General features: G+C 43.5%; 1 protein-coding gene across 1 annotated transcript; it reads right to left on the reverse strand.

Annotated features, from left to right (window-relative positions):
• Nucleotides 1-9,537: 9,537 nt before the first annotated feature.
• On the reverse strand, nucleotides 9,538-19,443 carry MED30 (mediator complex subunit 30). Its single transcript, XM_044295222.1, has 4 exons — nucleotides 19,114-19,443; nucleotides 18,428-18,586; nucleotides 11,941-12,051; nucleotides 9,538-9,709 (listed from the first exon to the last, which is right to left on the reverse strand). The coding sequence occupies exons 1-4, from the start codon at nucleotides 19,321-19,323 to the stop codon at nucleotides 9,614-9,616; spliced, it is 576 nt and encodes a 191-aa protein (XP_044151157.1). The 5' UTR covers nucleotides 19,324-19,443; the 3' UTR covers nucleotides 9,538-9,613.
• Nucleotides 19,444-23,987: the final 4,544 nt, after the last annotated feature.

Consider the following 23,987-nt stretch of genomic DNA (forward strand, 5'->3'; position numbering starts at 1 on the left):
CGACTGTGTGCCGGCTGTGCCTGTGCTGCGGACCACAAATTGTGGTCCGCCATGCACAGGCACCAACCACGTGCCTTCCGTCTGTGGACGTGGACCCATTCACTCTAATTGGGACCGTGATCCGCATCCGACAGTGTGCACATGGCCAGTGCCCGTATATTGTGGACTTGCTGTTTGCGAGCAGCTATAAGAGCACGGACCTGCTACAGTTGTGTGCATGAGGCCTAAATCTCATAGCATAAGGTTCTATTCACACTGGGTTTAGAGCCTATGTTAACTGGATCTCCAGACATAGACCTTCAACATATTTCATTTTTTAGGCATACAATGGGATATGCCGCTAACAGGCCAAAAATAAAGCGAATACCATGCGGTGTACTTTTTTTAATGGTATCCCTTTTTATGGATTTATTGGTATTGGGGGAGATGTATTAAACTGGTGTAAAGTAGAAATGGCTTAGTTGCCCTTAGCAACCAATCAGATTCCACCTTTCATTTTCCAAAGGAGCTGTGAAAAATGAAAGGTGGAATCTGATTGGTTGCTATGGGCAACTGAGGCAGTTCTACTTTACACCAGTTTGATAAATCTCCCTCATTGTTCTTTTACCACTAAACAGCGTCATGGAAGGACACTACAAAGAAAGCCACTGCTTTCCAAAAAACATTACATCCCATCTTAAGTTTGCTTAAGACCACCTGAATGTTCCACAGAGATTCTGGGAATATGTCCTATAGACTAATGAGACAAAAGTAGGACACTTTAGCACAATGCTATGCTTAGAGAAAAAAGAATCCTTCAATATAACATCAAAACCTCATTCCAACCATGGTAGAAGGAACCATCATGGTTTGGGCTTCTTTACTGTCTCAGGTCCTGGACACGTTGAGAGAACAATGAATTCTGAGGCCACTTTCACACGTCCGTGATGACATCTGTGACAGGATGGTCATGAAGAATCTGGCCGTCAAGAATCTGTGTTAGGTCTACGTGTCCGTTTTTTGCCCTCTCTGTCACACCTATTCCACATACACTGCTAGGCTGAAAATGCCATGCCAGAGCATCTCCTACCAATGATCTGTTAAAATCACTGAAAGAACACAGATACCATTCCTGTTGTGTCTGTGGTTTTCATAGACTCATAAAGTGAGGGATCCGTAATCACTGACAAGAATAGCGCATGCTTCTGTGGTGCCACCACGGACTCTGGGAAACCACTGATGTATGAATACACACATTAAAGTCAATGGGCACATGTGCGGTCTGTGGAGACAACAGAGAACAAACATCCGTGATTCATGGACGTGTGAAAGAGGCCAAAGGTGTATGAAAACAATTTACAGGAGAATATATGAGCGCCGTTCACGACTTCAAGCTGACGATCTGTTGAATGATGTAACAAGACAAAAGAATAGAGGAAAAAGAAGATGATTGATGTTTTGAAATGGTCAAAAAGAGTCCTGACTTTAAGGGCTCATGCACACGACTATATGTATTTTGCGGTCTGCAAAAAACGGATCCATGTGCATTCCATATTTTGTAGAACAGAACAGCTGGCCCCTAATAGAACAGTACTATCCTTGTACATAAGGCGGACAATACCAGGACATGTTCTATTTTTTTTTGCAGAACTACGGACATATGGAAAGGGAATGCACACGGAGTAACTTACGGGTTTTTTGCAGACCCATTGAAATGAATGGTTCCGCATAAAAAAAAGAATTGACAGAGAAAGAAAAACACGTTCATGTGCATGAACCCTAACCCTATCGAGATGTTGTGGAATGATTCGATGAGGGCTATGCACGCGAGGCATACTAAATATATGGATCAATTGAAACATTTGCAGGGAGGAAATGACCGAAGTTCCTCCTCAACGTTGTGTAAATGATATTTGTAGCTGCTAAAGCAGGATCTACAAGTTTAGATTCAAGGGTTCACTTACTTTTTCTCCCTGCACAGTGGATGTGCTCAATAAAATACATGAATAGTAGTTGTGACTTAGAGCTCATTCAAACGACTGTGTGTGTTTTGGGGTCCGCAAATAAACACAGATACCGGCCATGTGCATTCCGCATTTTGCGGGACTGAACGGCCAGCCCTATGATAGAAATGTTTTTTCTTGTCTGCAATTGCAGACAAGAATAGGACATATTCTACCTTTTATGCAGGGCCACGGAACGGAAGTACCGATCTTTTGCGGTCCCATTGAAATGAATGGGTCCGCATCCATTCTGCAAAATTGCAGAACAGAAGCGGATTCAAATATACGGTTGTGTGCATAAGGCCTTAGATCACCATCAAAGCACATATTATTATTAATTAATTAATTCATCCTAGCAATATGCCCCCAATGCCCGAGAAGGGAATACCCCTTTAAATCTATTACATTCTTGGAAATTAGTTTGGTTGTTGTAAAAAGGAGGTAAGCCCCCAAAAAACTGGATATAGAAAAGAAAATACCTGTATAGTTATGGGTATGAGGCACAAGACCCTAGGCCCAGACAATCCTCCATTAAAAACTATGTAAAGGATTATAGATGCCCTAGATAAGGCCTGTCTGGTGTCCAATTGGCCCAAAGTGATGAAGTATCGCTAGAATGGTCAGACTACTGAGACTGCCACTGATCCTGAGAATAAAGGGGCTATAGTACTGATTCAGCCCTGCAGACCCTTAATGTTTTTCCTGCACAATGGCCCCGGTCATCTGCTGCACACCTCCATTCAAGTAAATGGGGCCTGCTGCACAGCCGGGTGGCCATGGTGCCACTGCGCAAGCCAGGATTGTGGAGGGACTGTGGCAGGCGCATCACTATCAAGTGCCTTTTGCGCTGTGGCATTAGAAGAATTTTGATATCTCTGACTTTTAGTCTAACCAGACTGTCTATTAGGGTCTATTCACACGTCCGTTTTTTCTTTCCTGATCTGTTCCGTTTTTTGCTGAACAGATCTGGACCAGATCTGGACCCATTCATTTTCAATGGGTCCTGAAAAAAAACGGACAGCACAATGTCAGATTTTTTTTCAGGACCCATTGAAAATGAATGGGTCCAGATCTGGTCCAGATCTGTTCAGCAAAAAACGGAACAGATCAGGAAAGAAAAAACGGACGTGTGAATAGACCCTTACTCTGTAATTCCTCTTGCGCAGCTTTATGGAAACAGTAGGTTTAAAGAGCACACCAAATGCTTGAAATAACTTCTTTATTAACAAACTTTTCTTCATATATATAACACTGCCGCCTCCGCAGCAGATAGTCCATGTACATAACACGTGTTGAAAAGAGATCACAAAATGGCGGTATGCATGAGATGGTGGTTCAACTGTTCAATCTTGTCATTCAACATAAAATGGTGGATATATTTCTCTCTTGAGTATCTGCACTCTCACTTTAAGTTATTTAAGCACTTTATGATCTCTCTGAGAGGTATATCTGAGGTCTGACTAATAGTTCACTGAATTTGGTCGCAATTTGCAATATGCAGTTAGCAGTAACTATTTGCAGATTGGTTAAGTATGATCGGGTATGGTTGTATCCAATTAGGATTGCGAAAATAGAATTTGGATTATGAACTTTGTAGTTCAATTCTATGACTCAGCAGTTCGTTCGTATGCAATTGGTGGAACTGTAAGAAAACAACACACACGTAACTAGTTCAGTATACAGTTCTGATCACTATATTAACATTATATAACTGTTTTAACCCCTTAGTGACCAAGCACATTTTTTAAAAATTGCATTCCAAGAGCTAGAACTTTTCAGTTTTTTCATAAATGTACTTGTATGAGGTCTTATTTTTTGCAGGGCAAGTTATAGTTTTTAATGCACCATTTTAAGTACATGTAATGATTGATTAAAGCCAGCCGTTTAGCTAAAACCCCCTTTGTTTACGTCAGTAAAAACACGTATGGGTGGTCACTAAGGGTTTAAATACCTATTTTGGCCTCTCTGCTTCCACAAAACACAGCTCTTAGTGGAGTGAATGTCTGTTCAGCTTCTCTCTCTGGTGAATAATAATTTATAGCAGCTCCTGCTAGGGAATTTCCCACACAGGCTGTGTGTGAGGCTGGCTGTGATTGGCCAAGACTCCTGCTGTGTGTGAGGCTGGCTGTGATTGATCTATACTTCTGCCCAGCAACAACAGTTTAACTCTATGCTTCCTGTTGTTTCTGCTGTGTCACTGAGCTTACCTCACATCCATATAATGAATCTTAAAGACATATTATATTTTTTGCATCTGTGAACACAATATATATATATATATATATATATGTTAGGCTACATGCACACGACCGTATGTATTTTGTGCTCCGCAAAATAAAACGGAAGCGATTTGTTTTTTTGCGGATCCATTGTAACAATGCCTAAAACGGAAAAGAATATGACATGTTATATTTTTTTTCTGGGGATACGGAACAGACATACGGATGCGGATAGCACATGGTGTGCTGTTCGCATTTTTTGCGGACCCATTAAAATGAATGGGTCTGCATCCTATCCGCAAAAAAAAAAAAAATGGAACAGACAAGGAAACAAACAACGTTCGTGTGCATGTGGCGTTATATGAATTCCAAACATGAAGTCACTGTAAATAACTCTGCTTTTGTCTTTAACACACAAACATAGGGAACTATATTTAGGTTATTGGCAGGTCTAGCTGTATAAACATATAAGCTGTATTAGCAACCTAGGACAGGTCTTACCTGGCCAGCTACAGGGACCACAGCATTAAATCAGTACTGCAGACTCCTCATTCTTAGGCCCCTTTCACACGAGCAAGAATTCCGCGCTGGTGCAATGCGAGATGCAAACACATTGCGCCCGCACGGAATACGGACCCATTCATTTAAATGGGTCTTTGTACATGAGCGGTGGTTTTCACGCATCACTTTTGCGTTGCGTGAAAATCGCAGCATATTCTATATTCAACGATTTTTACCAAACGCTGGCCCCATAGAAGTGAATGGGGCTGCGTAAAAATCGCATCGCATCCGCAAGCAAGCGCGGATGCGATTTTCACGGATGTTGCTAAATCGCATTGCCCCCGCGCGATAAAAACTGAACAACTGAATGCGATCTCAAACAAAACTGAATGGCTTGGTTTGCAAAAAATCACGCAGTTTTCACTGAACGCGTCCGGACATGCTCGTCTGCAAGCGGCCTTAGGAACTGGAAGGGTGCCAGAGATTAGACCCCAACCAAACCCCTTAAAGAAAAAATATTTATTTTCTACATAATGCAAATCAATAAAACAAAACTCCCCGTCTTTTGGTTATGACAAGTAAAGAGATGACATTCTGGAACAGGAAGAGTAACGAGCTGTACGCAGCCTTCAGAAGGTTGAGTGCATCATTTCCAGGCAGAACAGACTGGGGTTTCTGTATAAATCTACATTCTCTTGGCAAGACAAACACAAGGAAGTCCCTGAAGAAAAGAAATGTTCCCTCCCGTCGACGCGTGTGTGTCTGACACATGGTTCCCTCTGGGAACGCCGAACACGTAACAGCAAAGATGATTTTTAAAATGGTTCTTTTCTAACAGGTGCCAGCTGTGAAGGCTTCGAATGTCATTCCAATCTGTGAAAGTACATTGTGATGGATCCAGTGTCACAGTTAGGCTAGGGCTACACGGCAACATAGGGCACAACTACACTGCAACATGCGTCGCGCGACATTGATGTTGCACGACAATTTTTATAATGATGTCTATGGTGTTGCACTTCGCCATGTGACATGCTGCGACTGTCGTAGAAAAATCCATATTGGATGGATTTTTTGCTACTGTCGTGTCGCAGTGCGACACCATAGACTATCATTATAAAAATTGTTGTGCAACATCAATGTCGCGCGACGCATGTTGCAGTGTAGTTGTGCGCGATAAAAACTGAACAACGAGTTCACTCTGACGTAATTTGGGCCAAATTTATCAAATGTTGCACGGTGTTTGATACATTTGATTCATTTAAGATGCTTTTAAGTCTAACACTTCTGTCTTAAGATGTTACTCCACTGTGTATGCCAGGCGAGTGAGTTTGCAACAATTTTTGAGACTTTTTAAAGTAGGAGTTAGGGCTCGTGCACACCACTGTATTTTTTTTCAGTGTCCCGTTTTTCTTGCGGCCCGTATGTGTGCATTCTGTTTCCGTATGTCCGTTCCGCAAGAAAATGAAAAATAGAACATGTCCTATTGTTGTTCGCATTACGGACAAGGATAGGACTGTTCTATTAGGGGTCGGCTCTTCTGCAAAATATAGAATGAACTCGGCCGGTATCTGCGTTTTGCAGATTGAAAAACAACAACAGTTGTGTGCATGAGCCCTGAAAGGGGTTCTCCGGGTTCAGGGCTGAACCTAGATACAAGCTGTATGGGAGAATTTCCTGGCTCTGATGCTCAGCCTGGTCATTCTGACTCACACAGCGCAAGGATGTGTTTGTTTTGTGCTGGTGACGTACCAGGCTTCGTATCACTATGCCAAGTGGAGACTTCTGTCTAGCAGTGAGCCCGGTGAGGTCACCAGCACAGATGGGTGGTCTATAGCGCTGCCGGAGGCTGTTTTGGCGGTGGATACTCTGCAAAACAGCATAGCACCGACCTCCAAAACAGCCTCCGGCAGATTCCAGATTCTACAGTTCGCTTCCGCATACCAATTGACTATAATGGCGTCCAGCGACGATTCAGCCTCTTTGTCATAAATAGACAAAAAAAAAACAACTTTGCATGCAACAGTTTTTGTCTAGCCGGCAGCTGCCATTTGCGCCAAATCAGGCATGCCACAGTTACGAACATAGGTCTGTCAGCTTGACAGACTAATCATAGTAATTTTCTCACCCACTGGAGAGCTGTAAAAATGCAAAATGTTGAAAAAACGTTGTGCAAAAAAGCCTAAAAAGTTGCAAAGCCCAAACACGTTTGGAAGCCAGAATTCTGGAGTGCAGGGCTCGATAAATATTCCTCCATGGAAGGAAAGGAGGGGGAAGGGGGGGCGGATGTATCATGAGGATAATATTTGAAGTTTGCATTGGCATATTTTGATCAAACACAATTGTCTAGAAATGCAACTAAATTTATTTTTGGCAATTTGCCCTTTGTATCTAATATTGGAATTATTGACGGTGCAATTAGTTCCAGAAATATCCCACAGAAACTCATCGGGGTCTATTTTAAGTCAATGGGCTTGCCGAGACTGGGGTCCATTTGAATTTGGATTCATTGGGATCCGTTTTAAGAACTGTTTCCATTACCCCTTCCCGACATCCGCTGTACATTTACAGCGCATCGGGAAGTGACTTCCCAAAAGCCTCCATACAGGTTTGGCGCGCTGATTGGGCGAGTGCAGGATCAGCAGCAAGTGTATTCACTGATGCCGGGGCTTTAACCCTCTGTATGCTGCGGTCAGTGTTGACCGCGGCATGTACAGGATTTGTGGAGGGGGGCTCCCTCCCGGTCCCCATTAGGTCCTTGTGCTGCGGTGACAGGGACCTGATGGCTGGAAAGGCAGCCCGATGTCTTCCATAGATATCAGGACTTGCCTTCTACAGAAGCCTGCAAGACCCAGCCCCCTGGGTCTCACAGGCAAGCAGCCTGTCAGTGTATTACACTGATAATACGCTGATAGTCAATGCATTACAATACACATGTATGTTGAAGTCCCAAAGTAGGACAAAAAAATAAAAATAAAAAGTGTCTTTCATAAAAAATAAAAGTTTAAAGTAAAAAAAAAAAAAAAAAACTGCTAATGTGTAATTTTTCCCCGCACGGTGTTCATCCCAATTCCAAATCCCAAAAAGCAATGGCAGAGTTGACGCCTTATCTTTATCCTGCTTCCCAAAATGCTAAATAAAAAGTGATCAAAAAGTTTTATGAACCCCATAATAAAAGCAATGATAATGCTCCGTTGAGAGAAAAATAAAATGTATGGTTGTCAGAAAATTGCTGTACTGGTGACCAGAGGCTGATCAATAGGAACATGGCGCCTGTAAGCCGTTCCACCAAAATATCTGCCCTCCAAAAACCATATGACGCTCCTTCTCTTCTGATCCCAGCCATGTGCCCAAACAGCAATTTATGACTACATCTGGGGTGTTGCCATGTTCAGGAGAAAATGCTTAACAAAATTTGTGGTGCTTTTTCTCCCATTACCCCTTGTGAAAATAAGAAAATGGGGAGCCTTTGCAACATTAAATTGTCATTTCTTACAATACAAACAACCAAGTGTTTCTAAATTCTATTAAAAGCATGTGGAGTCAAAGTGGTCAGAACACCCTTCAATAAATTGCTTAAAGAGTGTAGTTTCCAAAATGGGGTCAATTTTTGGGGGATGCTACTGTTGGGCTACCTTAGCGCGACTTCAAATGTAGCATAGCATCAAAAAACTATTCCAGCAAAAACATGCCCTCCAAAAACCACATAGCTCTCCTTTCCTTCTGCGACCTGGCATGTGCCCGTAGAGCAGTTTAAGATAACACATGTTTTTTTTTGGGAAACTGCAGAATCAGGGTAATAAAGATTGAGGTTTGTTTGGCTGTTAACCCTTTCTGCTTATAGAAAAAAAAAATTTTTAATGGAAAATCTGCCAAAAAAATAAATAACATTTTTAAAGTTCGGCTCCATTTCCCTTTTAAATCTTGTGAAACATACAAAGGGGTAACCATGTTTGTAAAATCAGTTTTGAATAACCTGAGGGTGTAGTTTCTAAAATGGGGTCATTTATGGGCGCTTTCTACTACGTAAGCCCTATAAAGTGTCTTCAAAACTGAATTAGTTCCTAAAAAAGTGGATTTTGGAAATCTCCTTAAAATTTTGAAAATTTACGATTCTCAAAACGATGAAAACATAATGTAGACATATGGAAAATGTTAATTAATAACTATTCTATGAGGTATCACGTTTCATCTTAAAAGCAGAAAAATTCAAATTTAGAAAATAGGAAATTTTTCAGTAAAATTTTGATTTTTTTAAATAAATAAAGATAAAACATATCAACTCAAATTTACCTTTAACATAAAGTACATTGTCTCATGAGAAAATCTTAGAATCGCTTGGATAAGTAAAAGCGTTCCAAAGATATTACCACACAAAACAATAGGCTCTGTGGAAGGTGAAGGGGTTAAAAAAAAAAAAAAAATCAACCTTGCAAAAAAATAAATAAAAAAAAATTATAATTGCAAAAACTGGCGTTTGCCCTATTACTCTGATCTTTTATTAGAACGTAACCAGAGTTCAAGATTATATTGCAAGATAACATGTTATATGAGATATATGTAATACTCATAGTCATGCTCATGGCCAAAATGGGTTGTCTCTCTTAAAGGAATTGTTCAAGATGAGAAATTGGATCAGCATTCTAGACCAGTGTTTCCCAACCAGCGTGCCTCCAGCTGTTGCAAAACTACAACTCCCAGCATGCCCGGACAGCCTTTGGCTGTGCAGGCATGCTGGGAGTTGTAGTTTTGCAACACCTGGAGGCACACTGGTTGGGAAACACTGTTCTAGACTGATGCAGATCAGCTCTGAAGAATAATTCTTCCCTCCACAAAGATTATGAAAAACAACATTTATTACACAAAAAACGTCCCTCAATTTAACATTAAATACAAAATCAAGACTGTTTCAATTTAGTTTCTCATGGCTAACATTGCGTTAATATCCCAGATCAGATTCCGTAGTTGGTCCATAATTTGTTTTAGCTGTTGATTCTTCTGTTTTAGTTTCTGTGAGTAAAAAGAAAGTAAGAAGATAAGAACATAATAATAATAATAATAATAATAATAATAATAACAACAACAACTTCATAATTAAATAATAATCATATGAACAAATCCAACAAGAATGTCGCATGTCGCCTCTCGACATGTTTACTAGCAGCAGCATGGATCCGGCAGGTTGCTCACCCGCGGGAAAACAGCCTGCCGGAGAAGGCTGCCGCTAGTGTGAAAGTAGCCTTACCTAAAAGATGAACATAAAACTATTGTTGAAGATCCGCCATCCGCAATTCCGGAGCTCATAAATCCACATGTGTGGCCTTTCTATGTCTGCTCTACTTCCTTCCAAATCACTAATAGACTGCTTAAATCAGTGCAGAGGCTGCTATAATCACAGGACTTCAGTGGCTATCAGTTCCCTCTATAGACACCTTTTAAAGGGTGTCCATCACCTACTTTGAGTGTTTTAGACCGCTCATATCTCATTATAGCATAGTTGGCAAACATAAAAATAGTACCACGTCCAAAAGCTTAAAAAAAAATAAAAAAAAAAATAAATACTTTATAAAGATATGCAAATTATGTCCCGCAAGTGCCCAGGTGCAGCGTTCTGGCCGCAAGTACCCAGGCCCCTCTCCGATGTGCCCACATAACAGCTCCCCTTGCAGTCCTTTGGCCCGCCCTTCTCTCCTACTTAGTCCTCCTCCTCTGGTTTGGAGATCTCACACAAGCGCAGGTCACTTCCGGGCCCGTGCATGCGCACTGTTTAGATCGGTGCCTCTGCCCATAGGGAAAGAGCAATGCACATGCGCGGGCCTGACACTCGCGCGTGACCTCCAGAGGAGTCAGAGAAGGACGAAGTAGGAGAGGAGGGCGGGACACAGCATTGCAAAGGGAGCGGTTATGTGGGCACATCAGAGAGAGGCCTGGTAGGCACTTGCTGGACCTAATTTGCATAGCTTTAGAAAGTGTTTTTTTTTTTTTTTTCAGCTTCTGGACATGGGCCAGACACAATAAAGGTACTATTTTTATGTTGTGCAACTATGCTATAATGTACGTTATGCTATAATAACGTGCTATATTACCTTACTTTCTATATAGCTGCTTCTAAGCAAGGAGAAAGTAAAGGGCTGCAGTAATTCAAGTCTCCTGCTATTCTGCCCCATACTGGAGTTAAAGGAAAGTACAGCTAAAAGACAATGTAAATCAATCATTTTATTTACATTTTATATTAGAAAATTACATTTACATGTTTTCCGTGGATACTGGATGTATGCTTTAGTGGACTTCTATGATTTACTGTATTGAAACAAACTGTTAACCATTCATACACCAGACACACTATTGTGTAGACTCATGAACTGTGCTGACAGCTGTAACATACAACTGTATAAACCCACCATATGCTGCTGTCCACACCCAAGTGCTTTTACAGATAGCGGTTGCTGCCACTCCAAGCCCACTTGTGCACCTCTGTGGTGATCTTGTAGTGCTGATGAGTTGCCATGGCTGCTGGGAACCCAACTAAGGCACCAGGTCTGTCATGTGTGAGAGCCTAAATAAAGGGGCACATTTATGAAGATGGGCATTTTAGACGCCGGTCTCAATAAGGCCCATCGCTGACAGTGGATCCGCCGAAGCCTTCCTAGCTGTCTTACATTTAGACCATTTTCTACAACTAAAACGGGAGTAGAAAATGGTAAAGAGGTGGGCCTACCCCATCCGTCCCCTTCCCCGCCATGCCCACTTTTTTAGACCTGGCATGCACAGGGAAAAAAATAAAAATCGCAATCTGCGCCAGAAATACGCCTAATATTTAATAAATGACCCCAAAAGTGTTTAGAAAAATTAAGGAATAAAAACTATTTTAGAATTAAAGTGTTTTTAATTGAGAAAAAGTAGCAAAGGGTTTTGGAGGCCTCCAAATTGTTATAGAATACCAAAAGACGGCCACTCCTCCTCCGTTCCAGCAATGCTGGTGCAACAATGACATCCTTGACTACCCTACATAATCACTGCAGCCAATCACTGGCCTCTGCAGTCACCTCTGCACCTGAGAAAAAGGTCACGCGGGCAAATGCCATGAGCGTCGCCATCTGAAATATGTTAATCCGGATCCCTGTTTTTAGGCAGATGTATTTTGACGGGAAGCCTTTTACCTTTCAGGAAATTACAAGACCAGTCACTTTCATAAACATGTTACATGTTCTTTCCCCTCACTTCCGTATTCTGTATGTTACCTTATTGACTTCCAAAATTTCCCTCCTTTCTTCGCTCGCATACCGCAGCTGACTGGCCGGGCCACGGTCCTCATTCTTCCAGTAGTCGTCTTCTATGTAGGGGATTAGTTGCTACAAAGAAAGGATAAAAAAAAAGGAGCATGAGGTCTAAAGTAACGTACACAAAACATAATGGGGTCTAACACCCAGTGTACACAAAACATGATGGGGGTCTAACACCCAGTGTACACAATACATAATGGGCTCTAACACCCAGTGTACACAATACATAATGGGCTCTAACACCCAGTGTACACAATACATAATGGGCTCTAACACCCAGTGTACACAATACATAATGGGCTCTAACACCCAGTGTACACAATACATAATGGGCTCTAACACCCAGTGTACACAATACATAATGGGCTCTAACACCCAGTGTACACAATACATAATGGGCTCTAACACCCAGTGTACACAATACATAATGGGCTCTAACACCCAGTGTACACAATACATAATGGGCTCTAACACCCAGTGTACACAACACATAAAAGGCTCTAACACCCAGTGTACACAATACATAATGGGCTCTAACACCCAGTGTACACAATACATAATGGGGTCTAACACCCAGTGTACACAATACATAATGGGCTCTAACACCCAGTGTACACAATACATAATGGGGCTAACACCCAGTGTACACAATACATAATGGGGCAGTGCTCCAGACTAAAAAAAATACCTAGTAGCCATTGGCTCCTGAACTGAAAAATTTAGGAGCCAAATTAAGTTTTTAGTCGCCAAATCGAAACCGAATCAAAATTTGGGGATCGTGACAACGCTATGCCGATCAGATTGGCGTAGGGTTGTTTCGATACCAAAATTTTGATTCGCTTTCGTCACCATAAAATAGTATTGCGATAATCAATACTACGCAAAAAAATTTTTATAAATAAAAAAAAGCAGCGTGCATTTTGCATTTTAGGAAACGTTCGGCCCATAATAGAACAGTCCTTTACTATTTTTTTAAGGTGACAAGGTGACAAAAAAATGGCGAATCAGATTGGTTTTTATTAAATTATTTCTGTTACGGCGCTCACCGCATAGGAGATATTTTTTAATAATTTAATAGTTTGGACTTTTTCTATACCGGAAAAGAACTGATCAGTTTTATCCCCATGCATTCCGAATGGAGAGTAATCCGTTCAGGATGCATCAGGATGTCTTCAGTTCAGTCGTTTTGACTGATCAGGCAAAAGAGAAAACCGTAGCATGCTACGGTTTTTATCTCTGGCGAAAAAAACTGAAGACATGCCTTAATGCCGGATCCGTAAAAATGTGTAAAAAGATACAAGACGGATCCGTCTGTCCGCATTACAAGCGGAGAGATGGATTCGTTCTTGCAATGCATTTGTGAGATGGATCTGCATCCGAATGCGTCTCACAAATGCTTTCAGTCACATGCAGATCGGCGGATCCGGCAGGCAGTTCCAACGACGGAACTGCTTGCCGGATCACACTGCCGCAAGTGTGAAAGTAGCCTTAGGCCCCTTTCACATGGGCGAGATTTCTGCGCGGGTGCAATGCGTGAGGTGAACGCATTGCACCCGCACTAAATCCCAACCCATTCATTTCTATGGGGCTGTGCACATGAGCGGTGATTTTCACGCATCACTTGTGCATTGCGTGAAAATCGCAGCAAGCTCTATTTTGTACGTTTTTCACGCAACGGAGGCCCCATAGAAGTGAATGGGGCTGTGTAAAAATCGCAAGCATCCGCAAGCAAGTGCGGATGCGGTGCAATTTTCACGCATGGTTATAAGGGAAAATAATAGCCTTCTTTAATACAGAATGCTTAGTAGAAGGTCAATTGAGGGTTAAAAAATAAAAATAAAATTAACTCACCTCTTCCAATTGATCGAGTAGCTGCCGGTCTCCTCTTCTTTCTTCAGGACCTGTGGTGACATCACTGTGCTCATCACATGGTACATCACCATGGTAATGGGCCATGTGATGAGCTCAGTGATGTCACCACAGGTCCTTTGACAGGTCCTGAAGAAAGAAGAGGAGATCGGCAGCTACGCGATCAATTGGAGGAGGCGAGTTAATTTATTTATTTAACCCTCATTAGCACTGCGCCACCAATGTTTATTATACTGGGAGGGGGGGCGCACTGTGCCACCAATGAAGATAACTGACCTGTTAATACAAATGCAGGAGGCGGGTGCCGGAATCAAATAGCCGGCACCCGACCTCTATGACAGGGAGCTGCGATCCGCTGCAGTTAACCCCTCAGGTGCAGTACCTGAGGGGTTAACTGCCGCTGATCGCAGCTCCCTGTCATAGAGGTCGGGTGCCGGCTTTTTGATTCCGGCACCCGCCTCCTGCATTTGTATTAACAGGTCAGTAATCTTCATTGGTGGCGCAGTGGCCACAGCCCCTCCCCTCCTTGTCCCATCCCTCTACCTATTGGCGGCGGCAGCACAGGGGGAGGGAGAGACTCCTTCTCCACTGCGCTGCTGAGAAGAACATCAGCGGCGGGGCAGAGAACTATCAGCTCCTGTGTGCCCCGCAGTGTATTCAAAGGCAGAGCTGCGGCTGCGGGTCTAGTCGCAAATGGCGACAAGACTAAAAAGTCCTGTCGCCTATTTGTAAATTCTAAGTCGCATTGGCGACCATTTTGGTCGCCATCTGGAGCCCTGTGGGGTCCGACACCCAGTGTCCACAAGACATAATGGGGTCTAAGGCTACTTTCACACTTGCGTTCGGGGTTCCGCTTGCGAGTTCCGTTTGAAGGCTCTCACAAGCGGCCCCAAACGCATCCGTCCAGCCCTAATGCATTCTGAGTGGATGCGGATCCGCTCAGAATGCATCAGTCTGGCACCGTTTGTCCTCCGCTCCGCTCAGCAGGCGGACACCCGAACGCAACTTGCAGCTTTCGGGTGTCCGCCTGGCCGTGTGGAGGCAAACGGATCCGTCCAGACTTACAATGTAAGTCAATGGGGACGGATCCGTTTGAATTTGACACAATATGGCTCAATTTTAAACTGATCTGTCCCCCATTGACTTTCAATGTAAACTCTGGACGGATCCGTCTGAGCAACTTTCACACTTACAATGTTTTCTAAACTATAATGCAGACGGATCCGCTCTGAACGCAAGTGTGAAAGTAGCCCAACACCCAGTGTACACAATACATAATGGGGTCCAACACCCAGTGTACACAATACATAATGGGGTCCAACACCCAGTGTACACAATACATAATGGGGTCCAACACCCAGTGTACAACAATACATAATGGGGTCCACAACCCAGTGTACACAATACATAATGGAGTCCAAACACCCAGTGTCGACACATACATAATGGAGTTCCAAACACCCGTGTACACAATACCTAAGGGGTCCACACCCAGTGTACACAATACATAATGGGGTCCAACACCCAGTTTACACAATACATAATGGGGTCCAACACCAGTGTACACAATACTAATGGGGGTCCAACAACCCAGTGTACACAATACATAATGGGGTCCAACACCCAGGGTACACAATACATAATGGGGGGCCAACACCCAAGTGTACACAATACATAATGGGAGTCCAACACCCAGTGATACACATACATAATGGGGTCCAACACCCAGTGTACACAATACATAATGGGGTCCAACACCCAGTGTACACAATACATAATGGGGTCCAACACCCAGTGTACACAATACATAATGGGGTCCAACACCCAGTGTACACAATACATAATGGGGTCCAACACCCAGTGTACACAATACATAATGGGGTCCAACACCCAGTGTACACAATACATAATGGGGTCCAACACCCAGTGTACACAATACATAATGGGGTCCAACACCCAGTGTACACAATACATAATGGGGTCCAACACCCAGTGTACACAATACATAATGGGGTCCAACACCCAGTGTACACAATACATAATGGGGTCCAACACCCAGTGTACACAATACATAATGGGGTCCAACACCCAGTGTACACAATACATAATGGGGTCCAACACCCAGTGTACACAATACATAATGGGGTCCAACACCCAGTGTACACAATACATAATGGGGTCCAACACCCAGTGTACACAATACATAATGGGGTCCAACACCCAGTGTACACAATACATAATGGGGTCCAACACCCAGTGTACCACAATACTAATGGGGTCCAACACCCAGTGTACACAATACATAATGGGGTCCAACACTCTGTACACAATACATAATGGGGGTCCAACACCCAGTGTACACAATACATAATGGGGTCCAACACCCAGTGTACACAATACATAATGGGGTCCAACACCCAGTGTACACAATACATAATGGGGTCCAACACTCTGTACACAATACATAATGGGGTCCAACACTCTGTACACAATACATAATGGGGTCCAACACTCTGTACACAATACATAATGGGGTCTAACACCCAGTGTACACAATACATAATGGGCTCTAACACCCAGTGTACACAATACATAATGGGGTCCAACACCTAGTGTACACAATACATAATGGGGTCCAACACCCAGTGTACACAATACATAATGGGGTCCAACACTCTGTACACAATGGGGTCTAACACCCAGTGTACACAATACATAATGGGGTCTAACACCCAGTGTACACAATACATAATGGGGTCTAACACCCAGTGTACACAATACATAATGGGGTCTAACACCCAGTGTACACAATACATAATGGGGTCTAAGCTTGTATTACACCGGCAGTCCAATACTGCCGCTGATTACCCAAATGCTTGTTCATCCAGCATGCTGGAAGATCACCATTTGCTGGTGGCAAATAACTAGTTAGTATGGGGACGAGCGATGGCATAGCGATCGCTCCTCCCCATGCTGTGGAGAAGATCGGTGCCTGTAATAGCAGCGGTCTCCTCCACTAGCGAGCAGGCCATTGCTGGGAGGGAACGCCTTCCTGACAATCGCCTGAGGAATCAACTAGTGTAATACAGCCTTAACGCTATATACACAGTACAAAGCAGGGAGGGAGGGGGCGGCACATCTAGACCAACGCCGCTGGAAAGGGATGCTACATGATCCAAAGCATGAGATCAAGTAATCCAAGTCCATCTAGGACACTGACATCTGGGACCTGCACCCATCTCCAGAATAGCTCCCCCATGAGTGGTGGCGGGCTCTCCTTCACTTCGGGGGCCCTGTTCTCTACATAGGAGCGGGTCACTGAGGTGGAACCCACATCTATCTGACACTGATGGCATATCAATGTCCCAGATGGGAAAAACCCCTTTAAAAAAAAAAAAAAAAGTTTAAACATTTTTCTTTTCAATAAAAATTATTTTATTTTTATTTTAAAACAGTATCATAAATATATATATATATTCGGTTCTGCAGTAATCATACCAGCAGTTTCAGATTATTATTTTTTTGCCATCCTCCATCAAAAAGTATTTATATTGGTGGGTTGTTATGCAGAAGGAGAGATACTCTCACAGATGAGGCTCGTGAATGGGTTCTTAAAGGGGTTTGCCAAGAGTTTTATTTTACTGATGCTGGACAGGTCATCAGTATCCGATTGGTGGGGGTCTGACACCAGGGACCCCCGCCGATCTGCTGTTTGAGAAGGCAGCGCCGCCTCAGCTTACCAAGCACAGCGCCCTACATCGTATAGCAGCTGTGCCTGGTATCACGCTCAGCCCCATTCACTTCTATAGGGCTGACCCGCTCCTAGGCCATGTGACCAATGAACGTGACATCACTTCCTTCTCAAACAGGAAGTGGCAGACCCCCACAAATCAAATACTGATGAATACTAGGTAATCAGTAAAAAAAAAAAATTATTGGAAAACCCCTTTGAGGCTGGTTCCCCACTTTTATTTACAGATGTTAGCCGTCTATGGGAATTTTGAGAAGCAGGACACACACAGTTTTTTGTTTTTTTTATTACACTGCTTTGTTTTTGTGTTTGTGGCATTTTTTACAACCACAGCATGATCTAACAATGGCGTTTTTTCATAGAGACATTTAAAAAAAATGCATAAAAGGATCAAAATGATCTACATCTTTCTTTGCGGAAGCGTCTGGAGGACCTCTTACACAACAGATGTTTGGGAGTCCCGTTGAAACTGGTGGGTTTGGCTGACATTAAAGGGTTATTCTCATCTGAGACAATGGGGGCATATCGCTAGGATAGGTGCGGGTCCTTCCTCCGGGACCCTCACCTACACCGATAACGGAGTGGGCCAAAGTGGTGGCTGGAGGACTTTGGTTCCGGCCACCACCAAGCACTCTCCCCATAGAAGTGAATGGGAGCACACCGCGCATGACCCGCCGCCGCTCCCATTCACTTCGGGGCTCCATTTAGGAGATAGGTGCTGGACCCGTACCTATCAGACAATGGGGGCATAGACACAACAACCCCTTTAATCTAATCTCTATGGCCACCATTTTCAGTTCATGTGAGAAGACGCCGAGCACCTACCTCCACTGACATGGGCTCCAGTCCGGCGCAGTTCTCATTGCACTTGTCATACACCAACCTCAGTTTCCGGAAGAGGACGGAGAGCTGCCGCAGGTGTTCCTGGAGCTTCCCCAGCCGGTCCTGGTAGGTTCCCATATGGTAGCTGACACCATTAGGGAGCTGTAAGAGAGGAGCGGGGATTATCAATATGGCGGCCATCAGGTCGGAGGCTTCAATCCCCTCAAAACCTGAATGTTCGGGGAAGGTTGAGACACATGGACGGAGTTTCGGTAGGACACAGTAAAACCACTTTTAAGGGGGCGTCTACAATTTGGACCCCAGCTCCCCTCCAAGCAGCTGTGAGGCGGCGTCCATAAGGATGTGAGGTCATGTCACTGCGCAGTGCAATGGAGGCCGCCGGGAGGTGTCACAGCCATGGAGGTCTACACGACCAACAGCGAGTACAGGAAAAGAACTGGCGCTGGACGATCAGACGCTCACTGTGGGAAGGCATTCTGGACTATCAGATGCTGGATTAAAGGATGTTGACTACATATTGGAAGGTCCGGCCAAATCTTTGGTAAAACCCTTGTAGAAACACCAGTGATGGGCAGAACTGTATAAAGAGTGCGGTCCCCTTTAAGGGGGGGGCACTGACAATTGGGGCCCCTGCACACGGACACTACAGGGGCCCGTAGGGCACACACCTGCATGTTCCGCAGCAGCTGGAAGATCTCCATGGTCCTGAACACGATGTCCTGCACAGTCTCCTGCCCGATCCGGCACAGCGTCGCCGTGTTCACCTCCCGGGTGGCTGCGGCGGCGGCGGCGGCGGCGGCTGCAGGAGGACCGGGGAACCCACCGGGGGCTGCAGCGGCTCCGGGCATGCCGGGCCCTGATAACGGCGGCGTGGACATGGTGGCAGGAGAATACCAGCAGTAATCAGCCCGAAGTGCCGGTAACCGGATACAACGCAGCTACGGCACTGCTCCGTGACCTTCCTAACATGGCGGCTTCCTCCGACTCATTTTATTGTTTTGCCCTCCCAATATGGCGTGATGACAGTCACAAGATGGCGCTTTCAACACATCTTCCAGCCGCAACATGTCGCCTGGAGGCGGAAGTACTGTGTGTATGAGAAGATACTGGAGGCGGAAGTGTGTGTGTAAGAGGATGCTGGAGGCGGAAGTGTGTATATAACAGGATAATGGAGGCGGAAGTGTGTTGTAAGAGGATGCTGGAGGCGGAAGTGTGTATATAAGAGGATACTGGAGGCGGAAGTGTGTATATAAGAGGATACTGGAGGCGGAAGTGTGTATATAAGAGGATACTGGAGGTGGAAGTGTGTGTGTATAAGAGGATACTGGAGGCAGAAGTGTGTATATAAGAGGATACTAGAGGTGGAAGTGTGTATATAAGAGGATACTAGAAGCGGAAGTGTGTATATAAATTACACTGGAGGCAGAAGTGTGTGTATAAGAGGATACTGGAGGCAGAAGTGTGTATATAAGAGGATACTAGAGGTGGAAGTGTGTATATAAGAGGATACTAGAAGCGGAAGTGTGTATATAAATGACACTGGAGGCAGAAGTGTGTGTATAAGAGGATACTAGAGGTGGAAGTGTGTATATTAGAGGATACTAGAGGTGGAAGTGTGTATATAAGAGGATACTAGAGGCGGAAGTGTGTATATAAGAGGATACTAGATGTGGAAGTGTGTATATAAGAGGATACTAGAGGCGGAAGTGTGTATATAAATTACACTGGAGGCAGAAGTATGTGTATAAGAGGATACTAGAGGTGGAAGTGTGTGTATAAGAGGATACTAGAGGCGGAAGTGTGTATATAAATTACACTGGAGGCAGAAGTGTGTGTATAAGAGGATACTAGAGGTGGAAGTGTGTGTATAAGAGGATACTAGAGGCGGAAGTGTGTATATTAGAGGATACTAGAGGCGGAAGTGTGTATAAAAGAGGATACTAGAAGCGGAAGTGTGTGTATAAATGACACTGGAGGCAGAAGTGTGTGTATAAGAGGATACTAGAGATGGAAGTGTGTGTATAAGAGGATACTAGAGGCGGAAGTGTGTATATTAGAGGATACTAGAGGTGGAAGTGTGTATATTAGAGGATACTAGAGGCGGAAGTGTGTATAAAAGAGGATACTAGAAGCGGAAGTGTGTATATAAATGACACTGGAGGCAGAAGTGTGTGTATAAGAGGACACTTGGTGCGGAAGTGTGTATATAAGAGGATACTGGAGGCAGGAGTGTTTATATAAGAGGATAATAGAGGCGCAAGTGTGTATATAAATTACACTGGAGGCAGAAGTGTGTGTATAAGAGGATACTAGAGGTGGAAGTGTGTGTATAAGAGGATACTAGAGGCGGAAGTGTGTATATAAATTACACTGGAGGCAGAAGTGTGTGTATAAGAGGATACTAGAGGTGGAAGTGTGTATATTAGAGGATACTAGAGGCGGAAGTGTGTATATAAGAGGATACTAGAGGCGGAAGTGTGTATATAAGAGGATACTAGAGGTGGAAGTGTGTATATAAGAGGATACTAGAGGCGGAAGTGTGTATATAAATTACACTGGAGGCAGAAGTGTGTGTATAAGAGGATACTAGAGGTGGAAGTGTGTGTATAAGAGGATACTAGAGGCGGAAGTGTGTATATAAATTACACTGGAGGCAGAAGTGTGTGTATAAGAGGATACTAGAGGTGGAAGTGTGTATATTAGAGGATACTAGAGGCAGAAGTGTGTATATAAGAGGATACTAGAGGCGGAAGTGTGTGTATAAGAGGATACTAGAGGTGGAAGTGTGTATATTAGAGGATACTAGAGGCGGAAGTGTGTATATAAATTACACTGGAGGCAGAAGTGTGTGTATAAGAGGATACTAGAGGTGGAAGTGTGTGTATAAGAGGATACTAGAGGCGGAAGTGTGTATATTAGAGGATACTAGAGGTGGAAGTGTGTGTATAAGAGGATACTAGAGGCGGAAGTGTGTATATTAGAGGATACTAGAGGTGGAAGTGTGTGTATAAGAGGATACTAGAGGCGGAAGTGTGTATATTAGAGGATACTAGAGGTGGAAGTGTGTGTATAAGAGGATACTAGAGGCGGAAGTGTGTATATTAGAGGATACTAGAGGCGGAAGTGTGTATAAAAGAGGATACTAGAAGCGGAAGTGTGTGTATAAATGACACTGGAGGCAGAAGTGTGTGTATAAGAGGATACTAGAGGTGGAAGTGTGTGTATAAGAGGATACTAGAGGCGGAAGTGTGTATATTAGAGGATACTAGAGGTGGAAGTGTGTGTATTAGAGGATACTAGAGGCGGAAGTGTGTATATAAGAGGATACTAGAGGTGGAAGTGTGTATATAAGAGGATACTAGAGGCGGAAGTGTGTATATAAATTACACTGGAGGCAGAAGTGTGTGTATAAGAGGATACTAGAGGTGAAAGTGTGTGTATGAGAGGATACTAGAGGCGGAAGTGTGTATATAAATTACACTGGAGGCAGAAGTGTGTGTATAAGAGGATACTAGAGGTGGAAGTGTGTATATTAGAGGATACTAGAGGCAGAAGTGTGTATATAAGAGGATACTAGAGGCGGAAGTGTGTGTATAAGAGGATACTAGAGGTGGAAGTGTGTATATTAGAGGATACTAGAGGCGGAAGTGTGTATATAAATTACACTGGAGGCAGAAGTGTGTGTATAAGAGGATACTAGAGGTGGAAGTGTGTGTATAAGAGGATACTAGAGGCGGAAGTGTGTATATTAGAGGATACTAGAGGCGGAAGTGTGTATAAAAGAGGATACTAGAAGCGGAAGTGTGTGTATAAATGACACTGGAGGCAGAAGTGTGTGTATAAGAGGATACTAGAGATGGAAGTGTGTGTATAAGAGGATACTAGAGGCGGAAGTGTGTATATTAGAGGATACTAGAGGTGGAAGTGTGTATATTAGAGGATACTAGAGGCGGAAGTGTGTATAAAAGAGGATACTAGAAGCGGAAGTGTGTATATAAATGACACTGGAGGCAGAAGTGTGTGTATAAGAGGACACTTGGTGCGGAAGTGTGTATATAAGAGGATACTGGAGGCAGGAGTGTTTATATAAGAGGATAATAGAGGCGCAAGTGTGTATATAAATTACACTGGAGGCAGAAGTGTGTGTATAAGAGGATACTAGAGGTGGAAGTGTGTGTATAAGAGGATACTAGAGGCGGAAGTGTGTATATAAATTACACTGGAGGCAGAAGTGTGTGTATAAGAGGATACTAGAGGTGGAAGTGTGTATATTAGAGGATACTAGAGGCGGAAGTGTGTATATAAGAGGATACTAGAGGCGGAAGTGTGTATATAAGAGGATACTAGAGGTGGAAGTGTGTATATTAGAGGATACTAGAGGCAGAAGTGTGTATATAAGAGGATACTAGAGGCGGAAGTGTGTGTATAAGAGGATACTAGAGGTGGAAGTGTGTATATTAGAGGATACTAGAGGCGGAAGTGTGTATATAAATTACACTGGAGGCAGAAGTGTGTGTATAAGAGGATACTAGAGGTGGAAGTGTGTGTATAAGAGGATACTAGAGGCGGAAGTGTGTATATTAGAGGATACTAGAGGTGGAAGTGTGTGTATAAGAGGATACTAGAGGCGGAAGTGTGTATATTAGAGGATACTAGAGGCGGAAGTGTGTATAAAAGAGGATACTAGAAGCGGAAGTGTGTGTATAAATGACACTGGAGGCAGAAGTGTGTGTATAAGAGGATACTAGAGGTGGAAGTGTGTGTATAAGAGGATACTAGAGGCGGAAGTGTGTATATTAGAGGATACTAGAGGTGGAAGTGTGTGTATTAGAGGATACTAGAGGCGGAAGTGTGTATAAAAGAGGATACTAGAAGCGGAAGTGTGTATATAAATGACACTGGAGGCAGAAGTGTGTGTATAAGAGGACACTTGGTGCGGAAGTGTGTATATAAGAGGATACTGGAGGCAGGAGTGTTTATATAAGAGGATAATAGAGGCGCAAGTGTGTATATAAATTACACTGGAGGCGGAAGTGTGTGTATAAGAGGATACTAGAGGTGGAAGTGTGTATATTAGAGGATACTAGAGGTGGAATGTGTATATTAGAGGATACTAGAGGTGGAAGTGTGTATATTAGAGGATACTAGAGGCGGAAGTGTGTATATAAGAGGATACTAGAGGCGGAAGTGTGTATATAAATTACACTGGAGGCAGAAGTGTGTGTATAAGAGGATACTAGAGGTGGAAGTGTGTGTATAAGAGGATACTAGAGGCGGAAGTGTGTATATTAGAGGATACTAGAGGCGGAAGTGTGTATAAAAGAGGATACTAGAAGCGGAAGTGTGTATATAAATGACACTGGAGGCAGAAGTGTGTGTATAAGAGGATACTAGAGGTGGAAGTGTGTGTATAAGAGGATACTAGAGGCGGAAGTGTGTATATTAGAGGATACTAGAGGCGGAAGTGTGTATAAAAGAGGATACTAGAAGCGGAAGTGTGTATATAAATGACACTGGAGGCAGAAGTGTGTGTATAAGAGGA

The sequence above is a fragment of the Bufo gargarizans genome, chromosome 5, assembly GCF_014858855.1.
Source record: "Bufo gargarizans isolate SCDJY-AF-19 chromosome 5, ASM1485885v1, whole genome shotgun sequence".
Lineage (NCBI taxonomy): Eukaryota > Metazoa > Chordata > Amphibia > Anura > Bufonidae > Bufo > Bufo gargarizans.